This window comes from Sander lucioperca, chromosome 17, assembly GCF_008315115.2.
Source record: "Sander lucioperca isolate FBNREF2018 chromosome 17, SLUC_FBN_1.2, whole genome shotgun sequence".
Taxonomy (NCBI): domain Eukaryota; kingdom Metazoa; phylum Chordata; class Actinopteri; order Perciformes; family Percidae; genus Sander; species Sander lucioperca.
This window is the reverse complement of record NC_050189.1, coordinates 31,028,128-31,052,805: the sequence shown is the minus strand read 5'-3', so window position 1 is coordinate 31,052,805 and position 24,678 is coordinate 31,028,128. Positions and strand designations below refer to the sequence as shown.

At 39.3% G+C, this 24,678-nt stretch overlaps 3 protein-coding genes across 11 annotated transcripts in view; all 3 read right to left on the bottom strand.

Moving 5' to 3' along the window:
• Nucleotides 1-349: 349 nt before the first annotated feature.
• On the bottom strand, nucleotides 350-5,584 carry rbm4.1 (RNA binding motif protein 4.1). Of its 2 annotated transcripts, none has more exons than XM_031290239.2 (3): nucleotides 5,325-5,584; nucleotides 3,026-3,449; nucleotides 350-2,127 (listed from the first exon to the last, which is right to left on the bottom strand). In XM_031290239.2, exons 2-3 carry the CDS (start codon nucleotides 3,429-3,431, stop codon nucleotides 1,271-1,273), a joined length of 1,263 nt encoding a protein of 420 aa, XP_031146099.1. In that variant the 5' UTR covers nucleotides 3,432-3,449; nucleotides 5,325-5,584; the 3' UTR covers nucleotides 350-1,270. The 2 variants fall into 2 exon arrangements, with proteins under 2 accessions (XP_031146099.1, XP_031146108.1); XM_031290248.2 differs by having other exon boundaries at nucleotides 3,026-3,451; nucleotides 5,328-5,517.
• A 774-nt stretch (nucleotides 5,585-6,358) lies between these two features.
• On the bottom strand, nucleotides 6,359-11,825 carry LOC116043515 (RNA-binding protein 4.1-like). Of its 3 annotated transcripts, none has more exons than XM_031290278.2 (4): nucleotides 11,803-11,825; nucleotides 8,983-9,412; nucleotides 7,887-8,626; nucleotides 6,359-7,691 (listed from the first exon to the last, which is right to left on the bottom strand). In XM_031290278.2, the coding sequence occupies exons 2-3, from the start codon at nucleotides 9,392-9,394 to the stop codon at nucleotides 7,902-7,904; spliced, it is 1,137 nt and encodes a 378-aa protein (XP_031146138.1). In that variant the 5' UTR covers nucleotides 9,395-9,412; nucleotides 11,803-11,825; the 3' UTR covers nucleotides 6,359-7,691; nucleotides 7,887-7,901. The 3 variants fall into 3 exon arrangements, with proteins under 3 accessions (XP_031146138.1, XP_031146121.1, XP_031146128.1); XM_031290261.2 differs by lacking the exon at nucleotides 11,803-11,825 and adding an exon at nucleotides 11,318-11,435; XM_031290268.2 differs by lacking the exon at nucleotides 11,803-11,825 and adding an exon at nucleotides 11,304-11,417.
• Nucleotides 11,826-12,276: 451 nt separating this feature from the next.
• The window catches only part of map4k2 (mitogen-activated protein kinase kinase kinase kinase 2), a 57,634-nt gene continuing 45,232 nt past the window's right edge, over nucleotides 12,277-24,678 (bottom strand). For 5 of the 6 annotated variants that reach the window (XM_035993735.1, XM_035993736.1, XM_031290165.2 and 2 more), the window contains 10 exons: nucleotides 22,932-22,992; nucleotides 22,719-22,842; nucleotides 21,657-21,715; nucleotides 21,184-21,287; nucleotides 18,096-18,273; nucleotides 17,030-17,098; nucleotides 16,844-16,930; nucleotides 16,692-16,762; nucleotides 16,539-16,594; nucleotides 14,160-14,435 (listed from right to left, as the gene is read on the bottom strand). In XM_035993735.1, coding sequence (XP_035849628.1) covers nucleotides 14,348-14,435; nucleotides 16,539-16,594; nucleotides 16,692-16,762; nucleotides 16,844-16,930; nucleotides 17,030-17,098; nucleotides 18,096-18,273; nucleotides 21,184-21,287; nucleotides 21,657-21,715; nucleotides 22,719-22,842; nucleotides 22,932-22,992 — 897 coding nt within the window. In that variant the 3' untranslated portion in view covers nucleotides 14,160-14,347. Of the gene's footprint in view, nucleotides 13,355-13,726; nucleotides 14,436-16,538; nucleotides 16,595-16,691; nucleotides 16,763-16,843; nucleotides 16,931-17,029; nucleotides 17,099-18,095; nucleotides 18,274-21,183; nucleotides 21,288-21,656; nucleotides 21,716-22,718; nucleotides 22,843-22,931; nucleotides 22,993-24,678 lie in introns of those variants that run through there. The other variant, XM_035993734.1, reaches the window with a different exon arrangement.

The following is a 24,678-nucleotide window of genomic DNA, read 5'->3' as shown; positions in this document are numbered from 1 at the left end:
ATTAAAAAAAACAATGCAACTGATCTCAGCTGGTATTCTGTCTGTAATGGAGCGGAATGGAAATTTCTAAGTGACTTTTGACCGGTAGTGTACATGCCAATGTTATTGTATCTGCGCACTAACCCACTGTACTGCATGCGTCACCTTATTTTATCATGTCATGATGTTCTACGTTTCAGAGTGGATATGGTCCAGGACTAATGTCAGCAACACAAGTTGCAGTTATGTGGGATTATGTGTTCATCAAGGTGGTTAACTTCCAACTTGATTGACTGTTGCATTTTGCTGTGAATGCCATTTGACAATATAGCAGATGACTCAGCACAAAAAAACACAGGTCATAGTTTTCAGACTTTAGACAAACAGATTTTAATTTTAACCTCATTGATAGAAATCAAGACAGACAGCACAGGCAATTAAGGTGATTTTCATTATGAAACTCCAACATATGTTCAAGATGTGAGGCCTTATCTTTATCACAGCAATGAAAATCATTTTAATCTAGGTAATGTGCCTATACTGACAAAAAAACAAAACATGATTACGATGCAGCTTGATAAAACATTCAATTTAACTGCAGGTCCATATTTGGTACAAGTGGGACATCCCACAGGTTAAACAATGTAGGTGATGAAGTATACAGTATTCAAATGTGTTTTCATTGCCTCACATATGCAGTAAAGTAACAATTTGAATTTACACAAACACAAATACACTAAAATGCACATAGTTTGAGATGCTGCTAAAAAAAGGATTAAAATCAATTCATGTGACTAAGACTCCCCTTTAATAAAACATGCACCAATTTAGTCTAAATAGTGTATATAACATAGCTACTTTCAGGGGAGCAATAATTCAGGTCTTCTAGTTTCGTGAATAGACATCAACCACGTTGTAGCTAGACCCAGTATCGGCACCTAGGCTAAGCCATCTCAGAACTGCACTAATACCACAACACGCAAATAGGACAATGAAAGTGGTCGACTGATCATTAGTTGTACTGCATTTTGAAGTACCTGGAATGAGATCATAGCATGTGAGGGTATTCAACCATTCACATTGAAATCTACTTATTGGCTATTATGGTTGGTAAGCTTTATTGTAACCTTATTCTTACTACCCAAACGCCTCAAGCACACTGAGGGCTGACCTTTGCTTTTGATATTACCAATAAGATATGATTGTTTAGTTTTCAGTGATTCCACTGGCACGTAGGCTATCTTATCCACTAAATGTCAGACAACTCTAACCTGGCTGTATGTTACAAGGATTAGTATGCATATCGTGCCCGATCAGCGCCAGGATCCCGCGGATGGTCATAGGTAGAACCTCTTGGGGGGGCGGGCACAGGGGAAATGCGCGAACGCTCATATGCGTATCCATCTGCCTCGACAGGGACTCTCCGAATCGGACTCCGGTCACGTGCGTAGTATGAGGAGACTGGGGCTGGTGGAGGAGGAAGGGGAGGGCACTCGTATGGGTCGTGGCTAGAGGGGGGCAGACGTTCCCTCATTAAAGCTGTGGAGGATGTTGATGGAGCCGGCAAGTGGACAGCGCGACGTTCCTCAAAATAACTGCCTCCGTAAGTATTGGCCCTGTACTTCCCGTAGTAGTCCACGACACCGTACGGATCCCTTTCCTCGTAAGACGACCGTCGCATCGGGTAGGCTGGTACCGCGCCATAGAGTGAGCCGTTGCTCATGTATGCCGCCTCACTGCCATACATCCGAGCCATGCTATGTTCAGCATCAGCGCTAATGCCTTGACCTGGAACTGGCCCGTATCTCATTGCGCTCTCGTAGCCTGAACCCCTTCTGTACCCTGCCATGCCGCTGCTGTGACCAGAACCACGGGAAAAACCATGTACAGGAGCATAGCCGCCACCGTAATCTGGATCGCCACTGAAGTCCGGATGATAACCCCTGTTGCAAGCACGCCCGTCAAATCTCGAGGCATCGTATCCATCAGACTTTGGCTCTGAGCCGTTTCTGTGGTAGCCATTTTGGTCTAGAGGACATTCTTTGGACCAGTGGCCTTCCTGCCCGCAACGATAACAACCCGATCTGTCTCCCATTCCCGGCGCAGTACGCAGGCGGCTAGTCGAAAGCTTCACGCTCATCAGTTTGCCTTAAAAAGAAAAGACTCAATAAGGACTTATGTCTGCATATTTTCTTAATAACATATTTTACATTTCCTGCCAGGCATACAAAAGTCATCCATCAGTCTGGTAAAAATCTGCGTTATACTCCAATAATAGCAATAAGACATAGCTTATGATTTGAGTATTAAAAAAATAGTTATTAAAGCTGAAATCCGTAACTTTCCACACATTCTTACCCCCCTGCATTGGCAAAAGAGAACTCAAACAATGTTCATACTATAGCAACAATGTCATGGAAGGTTGCACGCAAGATTGCTATTTAAATTAGTTAGTGCTAAAATAAGTCAGCAAAGGCTGACAGCTCAAATTATTCTTTTCATGTCCGTGTAGCTACGAGGGTCCGCGTGATGAAGATTTCGTCATATGCCCATGTTGTAAAGGTTGCATATACAGACCCACAATCTATGACCCCACAGGCAAACGCGTGAACACATCTGTGTGCATAAACAAAATTAAGTATAAACAGGACCGCCACTGTTTGGGTGTTTTTCCAGCTCTTAATGGGCCTATATGCAATTGAGTTTGATTTGTAAAAATACAGATATGGTATGTTATTCATTACTTGCAGTATTTAAATGACTGCACTTGCATTGATAACCAGAACAAGTGTGACCTGACAACTCAATCATAAATTGCAGTAGGTGCCTATTTGTGTTTTACAAGAATCCACCATACCAATGACTATTACCAACATTACGGATACCAGCTTTAAAATAATAAGGGCTGCTTTACTTTCTTCAGCTTACCGTGATCCCTTCAGCTTTCTTGTTTTACTTACCTGCAGTGCTTTCATAACTTACCTATCAATTCACAATAACAGAATTAAATAATAATGTAATAATTAATCCCAGCCCGAGAGTTCACCTTTAAAAGCCGTGTTGTCTAACTGATTAATGGCCTCCATGGCATCCTCTATTCGATCCATGTGAACAAAAGCATAGTTTTTTACTATGTCACACTCCAACACAGAGCCAAACTCTTCAAACTTGGCCCTCAGCTCCTGGTTAGTGCAGGCAATGTTGCCAACATGTAGTTTAGTGGATCCTCTTGACTTGCCACGGCTCAGTTCTACATTCATAGGCTGGCCGTTTAGCTCATAATGGTGGAGGTTTCTGATGGCTTCTTCCGCCTCCGCTTTGTCATCCATGTGCACAAAGCCAAAGTTCTTGACAATACTGCATTCTCCAATCTTGCCATATTGGGAGAAGAGAGAGCGAAGTTCGTCCGATGTAGTGTCTGGTGACAAGTTCCCAATGAATATTTTCACCATTGTGGAGCTTCCACGTTACTAAGGGAGGAGAAGAAATCAAGAATATTACCACAATTTTATTGAGCCCATTGAAACCTTGACCATTTGATTTCATGAATCCAAATGACCATTATTGTCATTTTGGAAACATGAACCTCGATTTGCATGCATTCACAAGGCTTTCCTGCAACTTCTATTGAGATAATCACACATGATGATGAACTCTGCCAACAATGAATTATCAATGGATAACCACTAAACAGTGACAATATACAGATTAACTCTGATTTACCATGATAGATTTTGTGGTACATGCATACTGGCTAAGAATGTTTAGGGAAAATGTGATACATACTTAGAACCAAACAGCACAAAGTCTAACCTTGGGCAGAACATGATATTCTGTAAAAGTCTACATTTATTAAATGTGCAATCAATGTTGTCTGTTGTTTGTTTGTTTGTAACTCTCAAATATCAATATTAGTATCCGCCTCAAAAGTCCAGTATTGTTTGGGCTCTAGTAATGAGGATTGTACCATTTATCAAAGTACGTCACTTTGTAAAAGAAAAATCAAAATGCATACTTGTAGATGCTATAAAAATACAGTTGGCTCATGCTGCAATAACATTTCCTCTATATTAACACAGTTTTGGATTCTGTGCCAACTCAGAGGGAACAAACAAAATAGATTCAGAGTAGATAGATTCAGGGTCATAACTCTTTCAAGTTCACATTGTGTTTTTACCACACATTAAGTTCTACTAGGACACTTCAAAAGATAAATAACGTCACATTCTTTCCATTTCTCCCACTGCTGAACCTAGATTAACCTCTAGAAACATGTACCAACTCACTAGACAAAATATGCCAATGGCAAACAATATGTAACGATCAAAGGATTATGTAAATTAAATAGATGGCATCCTGCTGTTGTGCCTTCATAATCTCCACAATCTTTTCACCAGTCCAAACGAGGAACACATTAATACACATTTCCCAATACATTACAATACAATACAATACAATACACAAAACATTGGTGGGACGGGGGCATTACAAGTCTCCAAATAATGCTATAAATTGGGTAACGTATTAAAACCATCAATGAGCAATATTAGTGCATACTACAGCAAAATGATGTGGCTGAAAATTTGCGATAGAGCTGACTGCAGAAAACCAGTGGAATGTTTTACAAACGAGTGTAACCTAATGTTGTAATGGGTATAAATCGATGAACTTTTTTTGTCCTCACGCTCTTTTGTCAATTGTGTTAATGCAGTTAAACTAACATTATGACATTCACCAACAGTTGGTGGTGATGGTGCGGAGGTGGGCTCGTAATAGCGGTTAATAAAACAAAAATACGAAGAATATTTTGTGCAAAACACGATACCAATTGTTTATGTAACGTACGTTAGCAAGTATCGTTCGTAAAACACATTGTTCATCTTTGTTAGTAACAAACCAACAAACTATTAAATTAACCTTACGTTACTTCACAGAGACAAAAATGTCGCACACCAGTCGCTATTTTTTCTTTTCAAAGCATAACCAGGAGCACATCGTGGCTCTGCAGCTTAGCTAATGTGCGTTAACGTTAGCCCACGTATCAAAATTGTGTTTTGTTAACGTTATAGCTAGCTACATAATTGGACCAGTGTTGGATTTTAGTCGATAGCAAAGTTATTTAAAATCGGTCTCCACGTTTTAGGCAATTGCCTTAACCAAATATGTTGTGCACGTAACGTTAACATTATAGCTAACGTTAGTCTGCAAATTAGCTTAGCGTAACCATACATTTGACAACATCCCCATTTGTTATAGGCCTGAGTAACTGTAGTGTACTGGCTAATTTTGATAGCAAATATACCTTTTAGTTTATCATTTTTGTGTGGCAACGTTACATTAATTACCTTTTTAAAGATGCAATGTGCGTCTAGTCCCTCGGAGGATGAGATGACCACCGTCTACCGACTGGCGTTACCAGCTCGTGACACCATGGCAAAGACATACATCTAAGCTACCCGGTTAGCATCTTTTGGGTGTGACTAACGTAACAGCGCCAAGTACTAGCTACATCCATGGTGCTATGCCTCATGTTGGGATGAGAGCGAAAAAGGGAAACCACGGAGAGAAAATAAGCAAAATGCTATAGTATCCCATATCAATAATAGTTGGACAAACCATTCAAAATAATTTAAATGTATATTTTGTGATACCTGACAAAATACTGTATTAGAACAGCCACTTGTTTTAATAAAAGTAGCTTACAATCATGGCAACTCTTCATAATAAATGTGTATTATCTATGTAAACCCGTCTAAAAGTTTACAGAAAAGTCTGAAAATGAAACGTGTGTAGAGTAACGTTAGTACATTTTGTATTCTTTCCTGTACGAATACTTTTTTGTGACCCCTTGAAGGACTCCCAACCCCCAGGCTGGCAACCACAGATCCAGACAAATGTTGCATAGACACTACTGTAGTAAAGATCCAAACTACCCTGTTGAGGTTGGGAAGAAAGCTCAGGAGGAGCTTCTATCTACAGGCCACTAGAATCCTAAATAAGGACAACCCTTCAGTATTATCCCAAATGGTTACTTAAAAACAGGCCAAATCAATGAGCAGAACTGTTTAATGGCAATATTTAGATTTTTGCATCATCGAGAGCAGGTATGTGGATTTTGGTCTCTCAACTGATATAAAAAGAAGAAAAAAAAAAACTTCTTCGCAATAAATATATATATATATATATATATATATATATATGCATACACTGTGACATTATCCATATTGCTCACTTCTGATACACTGTTGGGAAAAATAAATTCAATGCCCTTACAAAGTGCTAAACAATGATTTTTTTTTTTTTATAGTGAATAGTTCCACTGCAACCACAATACACCATCAAATTGGGTTTCAAACAAAGAACTGAAAAATGTCAAGGGTCACCAAAATAAGTTTGGTTTTTATTAAAAATCATATTCATTTTAGATTTTTAACGTATGCTGGTACTTTTACAGCTAGTATGAAAAATACAAACTTCAAATTCACCTTTATGCAAAACGAACAAAGGCACCTTTGAAAGTGCCTCATGACTTATACAGCCCAAGCCCTGAGTCCTGTCTCGTTTCTTTATCTGCTTATGCTGTGTTGTATAGATACAATGAACATCCATCCCACACTAAAATTCAAGTGATGGGAGGTTATTTTCTGTTGGCAGCTGTGGGCACAGTGTGCAACATTACCATTGGGAAGAAAACAGTCAAGATGTTACTTAAGTTGCACAGTGCTTGTCATGTGACATTTTTGTTTTGGTGTCACTTAATGTTACTTTTATTTTAACTATTTCAGACCAGCAGACACCTCATTACGTGTCGTAAAATTATCAATTTTATATTTTGTAGACACACATTCAAATTACAAATAATGAGGCTGGAATGTGAGATTATTTGTTTACCATAGATACTAACTCAAAGTGGGATTCTGTGTCCTAACTGAAAACTCAGCCAGGTCAATAGCATGAATATGGATTCATTTCTCTATTGTCTTCATCAGTGTGAATCACTGAGTCCATTCATGTACTTCAGACGGTGAAGAGGGCATGTACTTTCGCACCCACAACTAGACCACTGCCTGAGTCTTTCACCCTTTCAAGCATAAAAGAAGCAACTTCTCTGTGAAAATTACTGGTTTAAGCTGTAAGAAAACATATTTCACAGCACAATGATAGACCCCAATGATCATCATTTAAAAAAAACAAACAAAAAAAAAAACATTTATCTTTATCCACATCCATATAACTGATTCAGATCAAGATGATTCTGCACGACACGCAACTGATGCAGCATGGGTTAAACCTCATTCCATTAAAAAAAAAAGGAGGGTACATTTTCATATATTTAAGGACACAAGAACACTTTCTAAATGACAAACTGAAGCCAAACAATTAACATTTGCTTCATTTGAGGAAGTAACAGGTAAGAAAAAAAGACATGGCTAAAAACTGAGCTGAAGACCTGCAGAGCATGGGAGCAAATTATTGTTTTATACATCATTAATGGTAAAACTGTGCAGTTTGCTAATCATCCTTAGTCTTATTGAAAACCGGTTATGTGAATATGATTGAAAGGACGATTCATCTGCAGACAACTGGCATGTCAGGTGTCTGGAAGATGCCGACTTAATTTCCACAACTCAAATGCTTTGCCGCCCATCCCGCAGACTGATGGAATCACGTAACTTGAAGAAATGACAGCAAAAGTCCTGTAGTTCACAGACCTAGAAAGAGAGCACATTCCCTTCTCAGAAACAGGGTTTAAACCCTCATTATCAGCAGCAGTTTCAAAGGATTTAGTACCTTATATCAAAGTTGATTCAAAATGGATTACAAGATCCCAGTGCCCAATGACCAGTAACGATTTACAGTAAAATGTCCCACTAATAAACTCATACATTGTTTAGTACGTTGCTCACCTTGACACCATGGCTTTAGTATGGCGCATAGCGATCCTTGGGTCGTGGAGGAGCATGGGAGCTCCTGGAGCCTGACAACGGGGACAGCCGTGTTGACTCATAGGCGTAGCCAGCCGAGGAGACTGGTACTCGTCTGATTGGGCTGCGGTCTCGTGCATAGTATGCGGCAGCCGATGAAGATGGAGGAAGTGGCCGACGATCATATGGATCTATACTGGAGAACTTTGACAGGGAGGAAGGGGGAGGTGGGGGAGGGGGGAGATAGGACATGCGACGATCCTCGAAATAGCTTGAGCCATAAGGGCGAGCTCTGTACTTCTCATAATAGTCAACACTGCTATAGAGACGTTCACGGTCATAGGCTGATGACCTCTCAGCAAAGGAGCCTGGCGCTCTGCTGGCGTACCTATCCCCCAGCTCAGAGCTGTAGCCGCTAAGCCTACGAGGGGGAGGCGGCATCCCACCTCCGTAACTAGACCGACTATACGCAGAGCTACCCATGTAATCAGCTTCTGGAGGTGAGTCCATCCTGTAGTTGCCCCTGCCATAACCTGGGGGACCACGTGGGGGGCCCCGGCCGCTGCGACCTCTTGCGCCGTCACCGTGGCTACCGTTCCGACTGACTCGACAATCTTTCGACCAGTGACCATGTTTCCCGCAGACATAGCAGCCGGTATGATCTCCCATTCCGGGGGCAGTGCGCAGCCGACTGGTGGACAGCTGTACGCTCATCAGCTTGCCTTATAGGGAGAAAGAAGACACGCATGAGACGGTGGAGTTTTGACACGAAAAGGTTCTTACCGACTATAAAACACGTTAAATGCATTTGACCGACAATCACTGGGCAAAGCGGAATAACCTGCCGCGCCAGGTGCGGGAAATTGAATACCAGTGCCTGTTCACCAGTTATACTGCCACTGGTTTTACAAGAAACATTGCCAAACTTACAGTGATTACTTTCAGTCCATCTGGTCAATTAATGTGGAAAAAAGCCAGTGGATTTTACTTGTCATGAGGTCGACTGCGACAGAACAAAATCCAAATTTGTATCTATAGACAGCAAAGACAACTAGTTCTCCCCTGCCAAAGAGTTCACCTTTGTAGGCGGTGTTGTCCAGCTTATTGATGGCATCCATGGCATCCTCCATTCGCTCCATGTGAATAAAGGCATAGTCCTTCACTATGTCACACTCCACCACAGTGCCAAACTCTTCAAACTTGGCCCGCAGAACATCAGTGGTGACCCCTTCGCCAAGGTTGCTGACGTGCAGTTTGGTGGTGGACTTGGGCCTCCCTTTGCTCATCTCCACATTCATGGCCCAGCCATGCAACTCGTACTGGTGAAGGTTTTGAATGGCCTCCTCGGCTTCAGATTTGTTGTTCATGTGTACAAAACCATAGTTTTTGACAATGTCACATTCTGAGACTTCACCATACTTCTCGAAGAGTTCACGCAGCTCCGCAGGTTCGGTATTGCAGGCAAGGTTACCAATAAATATTTTCACCATAATGAAGTTCTGTGTATCCTAGAAGATTCAGAAAAATATGTCAATTACTACTGTTTATCCACAACAAATATTTAATGATGGGGATGTCAGGGTTATCTGCACCGACTGTCAGCGAACAATTGGTGAAATTAATAAATACGTGCAGTTGCCAGTTTATTAGGTACACCTAGCTAAAACTAATGCGCTCCAATACGCAAACCTGCAATAAATCCTCCCTTCATGAAGGTTATAATGTTTATTCAACTCTATGGTCATTTTGGAGGATGTAGTTTGTGTTACAATTATATGCTTATTGTATACACCAAACAGAAAGCAAATTCTTTGCAAGTGAAAACTTATTGATATGGTTTGTGTATTTTTTTTCCGCACAGGCCGTTGTCTCATGATGTGTACATACACAGACCTGATCTGTGGGCGCCCGGATAGCTCAGTTGGTAGAGCGGGCGCCCACATATAGAGTTTTACTCCTTGACACAGCAGGCCCAAGTTTGACTCCGACCTGCGGCCCTTTGATGCATGTCATTCCCCCCTCTCTCTCCCCTTTCATTTCTTCAGCTGTCCTGTCAAATGCCCCAAAAACTATAATAATAATAATAATAATAAAAAGAGACCTGATCTGTCCACTATGTGTTTTCAGTTTCTGTCAAATTAACATTGTGTTTTACATTTTTCTGGTTTTTGTGGTGTGCCATCTTGTGTTTTCTTTTTCTTCCCCCCTGCTGTTTACTGACCATCAGGTAATAGCGATTTGAATAGATTTGTGCCACTACAAGATATGCCTGTTTTTCTCTTTCACACTTCCTTAAAGAAGGTCTTGTAGATCGAAAACCTTGAAACTGAAGGCTTGAAAAGAGAAAAGTGGCGCACACCTCCTTTGTGCATTGCACCAAATTTATATCAGTTAGGTTCTATTTCAGTGTGTCATACACATTTAATCAACATTTAGGTAAATGTTTGTATTGGATCGGACTCTATCGTCAGATACCCAATATTTAATTATTAGGAAACTGGGCCATAAAAACTTGATTGGGACATCATTTAAACCACTGCTGTTTGGTGTGTCATATGGTGAGACTGGTGTGCGTTATTATGTAAACAATCTTAATTTGATGTAAAATAACATCTGTAAAGTGTCCTGAGATGACTCGGTATGATTTGACACTATAAATAACACTGAATTAAATTATTAATATGCCACTCATTGGCAAAGGAACATCATGCAAACGTTTCAAATGTGTATTAAAGAGTCAAACGTGGGTTAAAAGTGCGTATAACAGCGTCACGCGCCGTGCTTTTGTATGACGGCGGTGTGAACTGTTTTAACGAGACACACCTCGTTCACGAGCTAGCTCTATAATTTCGCAGTTTAACTTATGATACGAATTTAAACACTGCACGTTGGTTTGAATTTCACATAATCTACTTTTGCTTACGTAGCTAGCTAGATAGGTAAACGCAGATATAACGTTGTATATCTAAACATGTCACAGATAAGCCTAACGCCAGCTAACTAGTAGTACTAACGTTAGCTAGCTAGCTAGCTAGCTAGCTCAGACTAACGTTATTAGTATTTTCTGTGTATGTTAGCTACATTAACGTTCCTCAAGAGTAACTGGCCTCACGGTACAGTCTAAACGGCTCGCTCGATATTTATAAAATACAGTAGTAATAGTGTTTAGTGCGCAACGCTTCCATGTTCGCGCATATTTCAGTGTAACTGTTAATGGCGTTCTGTTTGGAAAATGAAGGCGTATGAATTCAGAATGCTAATAGCCTGTATTAGCCAACGTTAGCTGTACGCCTGCTAATTCAGCCCATGTCCTTTCAGAGAACCTTTAGAACAACGCTACGGTGATAGTTATACATCGCCAACTTCCTAAAACGTTTTTCGTCTCATGTTTTAACTTACAATCTTTAACTCACCACTTAAACGACGAAGGCCTCGACGCAATGAATGAAGAGTGAAATGGCGCTTGCACCCGTGACGATGCTAACGTTTGTTCTTCTTCTGATTTAATGGCGGATCGTAAACTAACGTTTACAGAATGGCGGATCGTAAACCAACGTTCAAAGGTGCATACTGCCACCCACTGTACGGGAGTGCGTAACAGGAGGACTTTACATACAATCAGGGTTCAAAATTAGCACCATTTACCAGCCAAATGCTGGTAAAATATGCAATTGGCTGGTAGATTTGCTTCACTCACCAGCCAAAAAACAATGGTAATCTTTTGAGTGGCTGGTAAAATTTGAACATTCACTAGCCATTTGGCTGGTGGACGAAAAAGTTAATTTTGAACCCTGCATACAATATACGTAAAAGTAAAGAGACAAAAGGAAGAAACAATATATATCCTGCAATCTAATCCTGTCTGTGTCTTTAAGAAAAGAGAGCCTTCCAGCATTACCTTATTTTCTCACTCATCCCTAAATCCCTTCCAATTTCCATGCCGGTCCTAGCTCATACATACCGGTAGCCTAGTAGGCCTATCTTATCCCATACGAGTTTCCTCTCTGAATTATAGGCTACTTACTACACCTCATAATGACATGCTTAACATTTTCAGGAACATTATAAACATCAAATTGATCTGATATGCACGTTGCCATTAGCCTAAATCAGGGATTTTCAACAGGTGGTCTGGTACCTCTAGGGGGTCCTCAGAGTCAATGCTTGGGGGTCTCCAAATTATTGTACATTTTTGAAAGTTTTCAAAAATTAAAAAGTCTTAACATGAATCCAACATATTCGTAGCAAATATAAATCCCCACTGATGATAGGCTTACTGGCCTATAGGTAAGGTAGTCACTTTTCAGAAGTGGAAAATAAAGTTTATTTGGATGTAATGACAATGAAACATAATAACTATATCTGCTTCAGCTTCAAAGGATATTAAAATCTTTATTGCGCATATTACAACCTCTCCATACCGTAAGAGCATACTGTATCGTTATATACTTAAAATGTATACACAATAACAATAAAAACATCTTGAAAAACAAATAGTCATATATGCATATTATGTCCTTCAAATATATCAGGGAAATGTGAGTGTTACTTGTACATTTCCTTTTCCATAAATAACAAATATCATGACACACAAAACTCTAATGTAGTGGAATTTTAGTCAAACTAATACACTTTAATTGCATTCAGTTTCCATGGTCCCTAATGTAATCAAATATATTTAGCGTGAATTAATTAATACCAATGCAGATGGAGAAGATCAAAGCACTGTTGGGCACAAATGTGTAACTGGCTGCAATGACTTTAGAAGGTTGAACAGGAATTCTAAGCTCTGAGGGTCTCTCAACATGGTGACACATAGCCTAATGTAAATGCTGCTACGCTAGCACATTCACAATCTTCAAAATACATTTAAATATGATTTTCAGAATGACATGGTCTTGGGTAAGTATACATTTGAGAAGTTAACTTGGTTACAGGCACTCTTTTTTTATATTCAATGCGACAATCTAAATATCACTGACATGTTTTATGGGGGAACAGTTTAGAGTCAAAACCCCGTCCTATTTTTAAGCTACATCATGTGTTTTCATATTTTAAGATAAAAGAGGATTTACTACTGTTCTGGCTGGTACCTTTTTAATACCTCACATATTCCTTTAATCAATACACCAAACCGTGGAAGTAGTCCACACAACAACAAACCTCATCTAAAATCACTCAGTGCCTCTTTGGCTTGGTTCAGGTCATATGGGATAGATGGGAGCAATCACATCATTTGACAACTTTAGGTTTAAGCACCAACTTGGATATATTCAGAGCTTTCAGAAAAATCTGAGTTTTCCCAGTCATAATTATGATGTGAAAGCGTTAATTACGGTAACTCTGACAAGGCGTGAGTTCAGCATTGTGTGAAGAGACCAGTGTGCATATACCAAAAAAAAGGCAAACCCCTGTGGCTGAGTGGTGAAACTAACTGTCTGCAGCTGCAGCTTAAAGTGCTCATATTATGCTCATTTTCAGGTTCATAATTATATTTAGATGTTATATCAGAATAGGTTTACATAGTTTAATTTTCAAAAAACACCATATTTTTGTTGTACTGCACATTGCTGCAGCTCCTCTTTTCACCCTGTGTGTTGAGCTCTCTGTTTTAGCTAGAGTGAGACCTCTCACTTCTGTTCCATCTTTGTTGGGAGTTGCACATGCGCAGTAGCTAGGTAAGGACTACTAGCCAGTCAGAAGCAGAGTATGAGGGCGTGCACTGACAGTAGCTAGGTAAGGACTACTAGCCAGTCAGAAGCAGAGTATGAGGGCGTGCAGTGACAGTAGCTAGGTAAGGACAAAAAGCATAATATGAGCACTTTAACCAATGGAAACAAGACCTAAAATTCTTTCCCTTCCTTTAGAGTGCATCTTTGTGAAATTTATGACAATTCCTTTAACAGGTTGTTAAGGTTTATTCATGTGATTGACTTACAGGAGTCTCAGCCTATCACACTCGTCCCTGACTAAATGTTCTGGTTCCAGTAACTGACAAAGACGACAGCAAGCAGTAAACAAATACATGCTTCAGAACATCAGTTCAGAAATGTATGTGTGCTGTTACAAATGTTATGTCAATGTTTTATTTGTTTTTTTATTACAGCAGTAGAGCTGAAGCATCAGGAATGAAACTGTCTTCCCTGCTGCAGTCACACTGTGATTTAAGATGGCAAGATGAATTGTTTTTACATGAAAACACAAGAGTTAGAAACTCACTTAGCATGTTGACAAGTCTCTCCTGTACATGTGTTGCCCAACAACTTAAGTATGAGTCTGGATGGGCAACTGAATTCCATACTGACATCTGTCACTCACAGCAGAGAGTTGGTGCTGGTGTCTGCTACAGCTTCGCAAGGAGGACACCGTTTCCATCACTGGGTTGTAGAACAGGTCTGCATTTCTCTTCAGTGTGCGTTTAGAAGAAGTTGAGCCATTTTCTCTCAGTAGCTGCTTTCATGTCCAGTCAGGATGTACAGGTTGCTCAGTGCTGAGGGGTCATCTGTCGGTGTGCTCTGAAGGATGATGTCCCTGTATAGAGTCAAGAAGGAAAAACCTCACAGCTCATTCAGGGTGCCAAAGAAATGCAGAGTTGGCCCAAAGCTTATGATTTACCTGCTATACAGTATCCAAATCTGGGATTTGAGGGCTATAAATGAATTAATACATTAAATCTTAAATTGAGAGTATGCAACTTTTAAAGGTCCCATATGATGCTCATTTCCAGGTTCATACTAGTATTTTGGGTTTCTACAACATGTCTGAATATATCTGTATTCACCCTCTGTCTGAAATGCTTAATGCCTGCCCCCCCACATTCCTTCTCTTACAAATGAAAAGTTGAATACATAAACAATAAAATACTTAGTTTAATACAGTTACAACACTACCACAACTACTTCCTTTAATAATATTAATTCTGCAAACAATGCCATTACTATTATTACGACAACTAAGACTACTAACATTCCAACTACTACTATGACCACTACTAATTCTACTATGAATAATACTTTCCACACTACTATTGCTACTCCTTCTGCTACCATCACTAAGCATAGCATAGTAAGTAAATGCATGGAACAAAATTGGGATTGGATGTACCAACATATCCTCCAGCTAAATAAAGATAAACTGAAATAACCAATGAAGCCAAAGAAAAAGAAAAGAAAAAGGCATACACTAAGACTTACATTTTAGCATTCACATTACAACAATTATAAAAAAAAAAAAAAAATGTAAGATTACTTTTTGGGCATTTTAGGCCTTTACTTTTATAGGACAGCTGAAGACATGAAAGGGGGAGAGAGAGGGGGAATGACATGTAGCAAAGGGCTGCAGGTCGGAGTCGAACCCGCAGCCACTGCATCGAGGATTGAAACTCTATATATGGGCACGTGAGCTACCCAGGCATCACTTCTATTGGACTCCCTCCAGATTGTTAAGAATTGGTCTGAAAGACATGCCAAATTGTTGGAAATGTAAGACAGAGGAGGGCCAATTGCTTCATGTCCTATGGTCCTGTGATGAGGTCCAGGAATTTTGGACCAGGATACATGATAACCTATGTCAGATTTCAAGGACCCAGGTTCCATTCAGCCCAAGATTATTTGTTCTGGGAGATGGGTCAATCCTAAGCGGGATGGATAAGCACATAAGAAGCTGGGTCCAGACTAGTTTAATGATAGCCAGACAGATAATTTTAAGAGGACGGAAGAATGAAGGGCTGCCGTCAATCCAGGAGTGGGCTTGTGAGATGGCAAGGGAGGTGGCGTTTGAAAAAATGTCAAATAACCAGTTTGCCAGATTGGATGTCTATACTAGAAAATGGGGAAAGTAGCTGAGCTTTCTGGAGGGCTCCTAAGAAGCTTTGTGCTGGGGGAGAGATGTGTATGATGGGCTTATGGTGTTGTCATTTATACATATGATTATTTGGTTTATGGGTTATTGTCTGTTTTGTTACTATTTTGTTAAATGGTCTTGAATATTGTAGTTACTGTGTCAGAAGGCAAAAACATTTTTTTTTTGGGTGGGTGGTAATGACGGGGGGGGGGGGGGGGGTTTTGTTCATGTTGCAAGTGTATGTTTGTATTTTGTTAAAAAAAAAAAAAAAAAAAAAAAATCAGCCTAGTATTACTTTAAGAATACAGTATATCAAGACTCAAATAACTTTCGTTTCAGCAGTCAGCTGTCTACAGTACGATAATGTCTCAGAAAATCACGGTATTACACAATTACAGTATTATTATTATCAGTTACAATGACTCTTAAAGGAATGTTTTGGTTGAAAAAACACATTATAATTATATAACTGTAGTAACTTGAAACCATTTTTGAATGTAAATGATGTGTAAAAACTCTCCCTTTTGAAAATAAATAATAAATTAAAATTAAATGAATACCATAGATAAACAAATGTACATGGTATCATAACAGTTAATTTAATACCACAGTATATGTCAAACCGCTATACCGCTGCAACCTTAAGCTGCACGGCAGCAATACAATTTTTGCTTATTTGTATCTTCTTTGTATTTTTACTCTACTGCTACCAGTACTACTGCTATTACTGCTATTGTTTCACCAGTGAATGATATTAATATTGTCAGATTGGTGTATCGTCAGAAAACGTACCTGTTCGTTCCCAAAACTCTGAATGCTCGACTCTCATCTGTAATTTCTTGTGTCACCTGCAGATAAAGATGAAATTCACCTTTTTATAGACATGGTGCAAATATGACAAACTCATGGCAGTCCCAGCATGACAGAAATGTCGAAGCTAATCACCTCATTTGAATGAAAACTCTTCCCTTTAAGGCCATGTTTCCAGAAAGCCAGCACACTGTCCTGTAAGCAGACTGATAGAACATGTCACGTCACTCAACTGTCAGCAGGGACATCAAGAACACTCACTGTGTTAATTACAGGATTGTGTCTACCTAGAGTTTCAATGGGGAAGTCAAAGACCATTTCAGCAGCCAGCTCTTTGGATGGAAGCCCTCGGAGGTTGACTATCTTAACCGTTTCTGTCCAACGAGCATCAAAATGGAGATACAGTAGATTATTAATCAGTATGAAAGGTGGCAGGAGGATTTGGAACATGTGTTAAAATGGATGGGACTTACTTTCTAATGCGATGAGAACAGTGTCTCTGTCCATTTGGGTTACCTGTACTGCCCTGAGTGCTCCACTATCTGCAGACCCACAAAGAGACGGAGGAGAGAGCTGAGTTGGAGCTTTAAGCTTAGCTCGCCAGAGGCAGAAGGAGTACAACAATATTCTACTCAAGTTAAAGTACTATTACTTTGATTAACTTTTACTTAAGTAAAAGTTAGATTACTGGTTTAAAAATCTACTCAAGTAAATGTAAAACGTAGCTCACATAAAATGTACTCATAAAACGTCACTTTTTAACAGCAGGGGGGAAATATAATTTTTGGTGGGGGGTGCGTGATAACGGAAGGCTTGTATCATGTGGACGCGTCGCCAGTTTTGTGTCCTTACTTAGAATTCCTCATGGGGGAGACAGAAACTACGTACTATAGCTTTAATTAAATCACAGTCTTTTGCGATTTGATAAGGGCACAAAGCCACACCGCCAGTGGTGTAGTCTACGTGATACGCAGGTATACGCAGTATACCCACTAAGAAAGCTCCAGGATTTCCATATACCCACTTAAAAATGCCCAATGACATGTAACAACATACTTTTTGATATATTTTGAATTTTCATCTGTGTTTTTCTTCTTCGCATTGGCTAAATAAAGGTATTTCCACTGTGAAGTGGTGCATAAAAGTGTATCCGAATACAGGAAATGAAGTCTTTGACGCTGAAAATAACTGTGGGGGAGGACACCCAGACCCCCCACTATGATATGCCCCCCCCCCCCAAAGGCAGATTCTGGCCCATATTTATAGGCCAATATATTTATATACAGTACAGTATACCCACTACAATACATGAGACTACACCACTGCATACCGCGCTTTTCATTTTAGTTTGTTTGACAGATACTTTGCCAAAGCAACGGCGCAAAACATTTTTTATTTACTTTTTTTACTCAGTAACGGATGAGATTTGAAATGTAGCAGAGTACAATACTTCAAAGAAAACATACTTGGATAAAAGTAAAATGGCAGATTTTAAAAACTACTTTAAAAAGTTAAAGTACAGACAGCAGTCCATCCTACCTGGCGCTGAGATAGGCGTGCTGTTCAGCTCTATGATATCAAACTTGAGCTGCTGGCTGACTGGGCGTTTCCCGTTACTACTGTCTCTCACCCCGACACACAGCTGGGGGAACTCATCTGACACCAACACCAGCAGCTCAAATATGGGCAGAGAGTCAGGTAGCCTCATGGCTATGTGCTGCAAGGCAAACACAACACAAAGAGGAAGAGTCAGCTTACATGGTGCTAACAATGGCATTGATAGAACCAGGTAAGTGTGACATAACAGGACACACATTCAATGTTTCACCAGGAATTGTGTCAGAATCAATTCACACAGAAGGCACTATATTGTTGTGAATTAAGGCACCAAATATACTCTGCCCAGGAAACAGATGATGTCTCTTTTTAGCAATAATTCAGATTTCTGGAGATACTGAATAGTCTTTTTACTCGGCTTTCAACTCAGAAATAATAATCCACAATAACCACACATCCTTGTGTTACAAAATGCCCACTCTCATAGAGATGAACACTGAACTCTTCTATTCGCTTACTTTGTCATTGTGCTCTTTTGGAAGCATGGGATTGTGGGACCGAGGTACATGTGAATGTTGTGCATTTTCTTTAAAGTGCTGCAAATGACATATGTAAAATGCAAAATGACATTAAATAACTTTGAAGTTTCAAATAGGAATCTGGCCAGATATATATATATATAGATAGATAGATAGATAGATAGATAGATAGATAGATAGATAGATAGATAGATAGATAGATAGATAGATATATATAATACCAGGAAAATAAGACAATTAGCATTTTTTAGTAGCTAGCGTTCTATACTATATAACAGTTACTCATTGCACGGCCTCCTGCGGCTCGCCAATAATAATAAATAATACGGTGATATGATCATGCAGTCAATACAGATATTTCATAAAAACAAGTCTGCTCAATTACAAATTATTTATATTTTTAAAAAAATACCCAAAACAGTGGCATTACAAGATGGAAATATAGACTAGAAAAGATGTTTAAACTTGCTCTGCCCTTCCTTCCAGCGAAGTTGCCAGTTTGGGCAAGCGGTCTTTCCAGCTCTTAATGCTGAATGTGCTCTTGGATGGTTAGATACATGATGGGCTAATGTAGAAAAAATTGCATATTGTATGTTTAGGGATGATAAGCAGAAATGCTATTTATGACTGGATGTAACTTTTGATACTTTGCAGTAAAAGTGGCTCTCCTATTGACTATGTCCTATCAGTGTGGCTCTCATGAAAGAAATAGTGAAGACCACTGCTTATATAAGATGTGTAAATATCCTTCAGATTGGCTGTATGACCCTCTTTTATTTTTAATAGACACATTTCTGGGGGACTGTTTCTTGATTTTATTGAAGCAATATTTAAAGAGAGAACAAATGGTTGTCACTATGAAGCTACAGTCATGTGTCAAGGTTGATTCAACTTCAACTTTATTTTTTTTTTCGGGGGTGACCAAGGTACCAGTGGGCTAGAAGATCAACAATAGTCAGTGGTGACTGACTTTGACATTTCCAAGTGTCCAAAACATAGCATCAATAACATCTTAAAAAGCGGCAGAATGAGGACACTGCCACATCTCTTCCATCGTAACACAAATTGTCCCCATCAGCAGCATAGACATTATCATCATCATCATCATCATAATCGTCATCATCATCATCACCATCACCACCACCATCATCACCATCCTCATCCTCACACCGTCCATACAAACCACATCATATCGCTAACTAAACTACACACTTTGCCAAGGGCATTGAGGGGTTACTACTTCCTCCCCCGGACTGAGTTTACAAGTGAAATGGCTGTGGGGATGAAGGAGTGCTTGTACCTGTTAATTTAGGTGCATTTAAAATCAGATATTTTTAAGTGAGAAAGCTCAGATTGTATGCAGTATGCAGTTACTGAGGCCCATGTCAATTTTCCATGTCAAAATTTGATATTCAGATTATTGTTTTGGCATTTCTGCATTTATTTGAAAGGGGACAGTGTAGAAATGGGGGGGAAGGGGGAGAGAAATTAAGGGGGCAGGGTAGGGAGCCACGGGAAGCTTAGCTCCTCTTACCGACATGAGCTCTTAAGACATGAGCTCCCCTGAAAACATGATTTCTAAATAATTTGAGTCTCTAAAATATTGACAATATGCTATTTTTGCCATGCATTTTTATTTATCTGTATCTCCCTCATCATGGATCATGTACAAAATTAGGCTATTATTGTCTATGCTCATGCAGGGTGCGATTTGTCGGGGGGGATGCATGGCTCCGGGACGTCGGCTACCAACAGCAGTTGTTTACAATAGGTGACTGTGAGCCGGCTACAGGCACCGCCAGAGGGACCGTGGTAGTGGAGTTTAGCCAGAAAAAGTGAGCGTCACGCGGCGCTGACAGTTAAGTTTAGGCACCAAAACGACTAAATTTAGGAAAAAGATTGTGGTTTGGATTAACTGGGTGGCGTTTCCTGGGTGAAAGTATTTTGTTTTCGCCGCAGAGTGAACTCCATTCTCCGGCTTGAAAGCGCTGTGTTTTATGTTGACACCACGTTGTGCTATTTCATTTTGAGATCATTTTCCATTGAATGTTGAAGTTCATAAATAAGTGTTTTGGCATGGCTGGCCAAATGGCATTATATCAAGGGGGATTTAATTTAGCCTGTTTTGTTTTGTTGTGCATGATCAAAAAACATCCCCATCTGCTTTTTTCACTTCTCATGTATGATTCATGCATGAGGGTGATTCATTACTAATTCACTTTAATAAAGACACAGGCATGCATGCTATTCTTGCCATCACCATCGAAGCAATGAAACTTAATATCACCAGGAGGAAGAAATAGGATTCCATGGTAACAAGGTCAGACTTAGTATTTAAACTTCCTTTATGAAACCGAATTTCCTTAAAAAAAAAGATGCCTAATTTAGTTCAAGCCAGGCTTAAAACACACCACATATTAAATATTACCAGAGCTGATTTTTACTAAAAGACCAGTATAGGTTGAAGCTCAACAACAGAAATACATAAAGCCCCATATTTCACGAAGAACATTTAAAGTGTCTGTACAAACCTTTAGATGCATGAATTTCTGAAGAGGCTCATACCACAGGAGAAGAGCCAGGCCAGATGGAACTGCCCCACATAGAAATGTACTGTCTGTGTATGGGTTTCTTGCTGAGGGAGAGCAGAAAGGCGGAGAGTGTGTTGTAGTTATTACTGAATAAACACAAATCAACTTCACTAACTGGAAAATGAGAATCACATCAAGGGCCAGGCATGTATAGTTTATTGACATGCTTTTATTTTGAAAAAGTCAAATCTTTGACTGCATTATTGCATGTCTTATGAAGTCTTCTCACTTACAGTTTGTTTGACATAAAACCCTAAAAAAGTCAGCAAAAAAGTTCCTTAGAAAAAAGCCAAGAACAAAAACGAGGTGGGCTGAAATTTATTGTGAACCTAAATTGATATACGGGCCGGATCAAAATCTGCGAGGCCTTAAGTTTGACACATGTGATGTAGAGGAAAGTCTGCATTACTTACCTACACTACATCTCCTGCAACCTTTAGTGTCGGGGATCTTCACTGATATGGCAAACTTTCTGTGGATTGAGAGAGAATACACAGTTCAGTAAGAACACCTTTCACATAGCTGTCACTTACAGCCACCATGTGTAGGTTTAGGAATAGCTTACTTTGGTGCCACCCAGTGGTAGTACCAAGCATGCAGTCTTGTATAAAGTACTTGAAAGCAATACTTGAGTGAAAGTATAAGTATCTTACCAGAAAATGACTTTGGTCGAAGTTAAAGACACCTTTTATATATATATATATATATATATTACTTGAGTAAAAGTCTTAAAGTATCTGATATTTCCTGTACTTTCTGATATTAAATGTACTTAATTATTAGAAGTAAAAGTAAAAAAATAACTTTATTGTGGCTTCCTTATACATACCCCAATTCCAATGAAGTTGGGACGTTGTGTAAAACGTAAATAAAAACAGAATACAATGATTTGCAAATCCTTTTCATCCCATATTCATTTGAATACACTACAAAGACAAGATATTTTAAGTTCAAACTGATCAACTTTATTGTTTTTTTTTTGTTGCAAATATTCACTCATTTTGAATATGACACCGTCTTAAATATCAAATTCAAAGTCTTTTCCAGGACTTTCCAGGTAATATTTAAAGTTAAAGAACCGAACACTGCATATTTTGAGAGAGCTGATCAACAAAGAAAAAACAGAAACAATCTAGGAGCAATGATTCACCAAACCTGCTTTTTTCGCAGTCTAACAACTTTGTTCTGATTTTATTTTGTAGTAACGAGTAACAAAGATGCTTAGGGAAATGTATCGGAGTAAAAGTATACATTTTATTTAGGAAATGTAGTGGAGGAAAAGTAAAAGTTTCCAGAACTATAAATAACGTAAGTAAGTTTTACATAAGTAAAATACAGACGTGAAAATTCTAGTTAAGTACAGCAACAAAGTATTTGTACTTTGTTACATTACAACATTGCAAGCACGGCACTTTCACTCTGCACCTACAGCTCTAGCATTACATATTTACAGTGTAGCTAATGTCCGGTCCTACCTGGAGCTGATCCTCTCAGTGAAGCGGCTGGTGCTGAGTGACAGACTGCTGTGTTTCTTCTGAAGGGGTCCTCTCTGTTCAAACAGAGCCGACAGACTGTGGGAATAAAGCTGGGAAGACTTGCCTGCAGGATGGATACTTTGTTAGAGCAGCGGGTAACACACAACGCTGTTGTGTTTTCTGACAAAGCCGACATTTTAAGAGACTTGTTACCTGATACAGACATCAGCACGTTGTTCATAACATACAGCCAGGTGCATCGCTGAGGGAGCAGCTGTGGGAAGAAAGAAAAGACATCCAACAATTCCTTTGAGTCCAGATTGACCATGTGCTTGGATTTAATACACTACACAAATATCTCTGGTGATCAGGACTTTAAATTGACACCCGCCAAAATTAAATTAACTTCAGCAGGTAACATTTTAAAGTTACTAGCCAATTTGGCCAATGATGAATGAATGAAGCGAAGCGTCTTTTTGAATCGGCAGACTGAAGAAATGTTTCCAGATTGGTCTGTTTTACGCCAAGAAATTTGGGAGGTTTTGTATGTCTTGGAAACGTAATCTTTACTGGCATCACTGCTTGTAGTTCTGATCCTACATTTCCCGTGAACACTTTGTCGTGACGCGTCAGACAACCGTTGGCTACATGCAATCCTGAGGTCATCAAACTGGACCTTCTCCACTCTTCTGGGTAGATGCTAGTATCCACCTAACAACAACGCGAGTAAACACTGCTACAACGCAACATTGTAGTGAATAAATATAAGGTCAAAAGCAGCAATAATCTACTTTATAATTCATTATACATGAAAACGTGACTCGCCGTATAAGTAACGAAATGTAACCCTAACCCAAACCCTGTCTTTTACCCTAACTCTTTATAGCTAACTTTAGGGTTGATTTGCACATATTACACTTGCACATGTTAGTACACGTCAGCGCACGGGTCCACTATGTGATAAACCCTATGGAGCGTACCACATGTGTACATATTTCGACAGAGTGACAGTGTGAGTGAAGAAATAGATAGAGACAACAAAATGGGACGAATCAGAGATGCGAAAGAAAAGTTGTGTCCTGTTCTCTTTATTTATTGTTTTTATACTGTCCAACCAGTAAAACATGTCCAGGGGCCTGTTTCACAAAACCAAGATAAAGGATTAAGCCGGGATTTATCAGTTGTCCTGGATGATTTAAGCCTTGACTCGGTTTCACGAAAGTGGAGGCACATAAATCACTATGGAGATTTATTCTGTGCAGCTAGCCTGCTCCTGACCAGGCTAACAGCCAGGATTTATTTAATCCTGGAGCCTTTTCTGATTACCCAACAGTGGTTTTACCCTATTGTTATCAGCCTGGATTAAAATACAACAAGTGCATATTGCTGTTCATTTAAGTACTGTTATTATTTAAAGTTGGGACCATCATTTTTTTAATAATTATTCATGTGACAGTCATTGTTACTGTTATATTGCTGTATGAAGACTGCTGTTCATATTGTTGTTAGAAGTTTGATGAATATATTATGGCAGCTGTTGAGATAAGTAGAAAAGGCTGATAAAGTTTCAAATGTGTTTTAAATGAAGTCTGTTACTAAGGGCAATACACACAACGCTGTACATTTCTAGAGTTGACCAATGCACCTTGAATTAATTTAGTTGATTCATTTTTTTTAATTCTTTAACAATAAGGATCATTGTGTTGTCCAGTAAACTGGGACTATAATTTGGGAGGATTGTACAATTTAAAGAACATATCCTAATTGTACAATCCTCCCAAATTATAGTCTTAGTTCACTGGACCAGTAACTATCTAGTGATGTAGGCTACTGTACATTCATGTAACAACAGGGGAGAGGACACCCCAATGGTTTTTGACCTTATGTCTTGCTGGGGGGGGAAATAACTGATGAATATACTCTGTTCCATTCATGTTTACAGTGTGCATGGAATTTATCA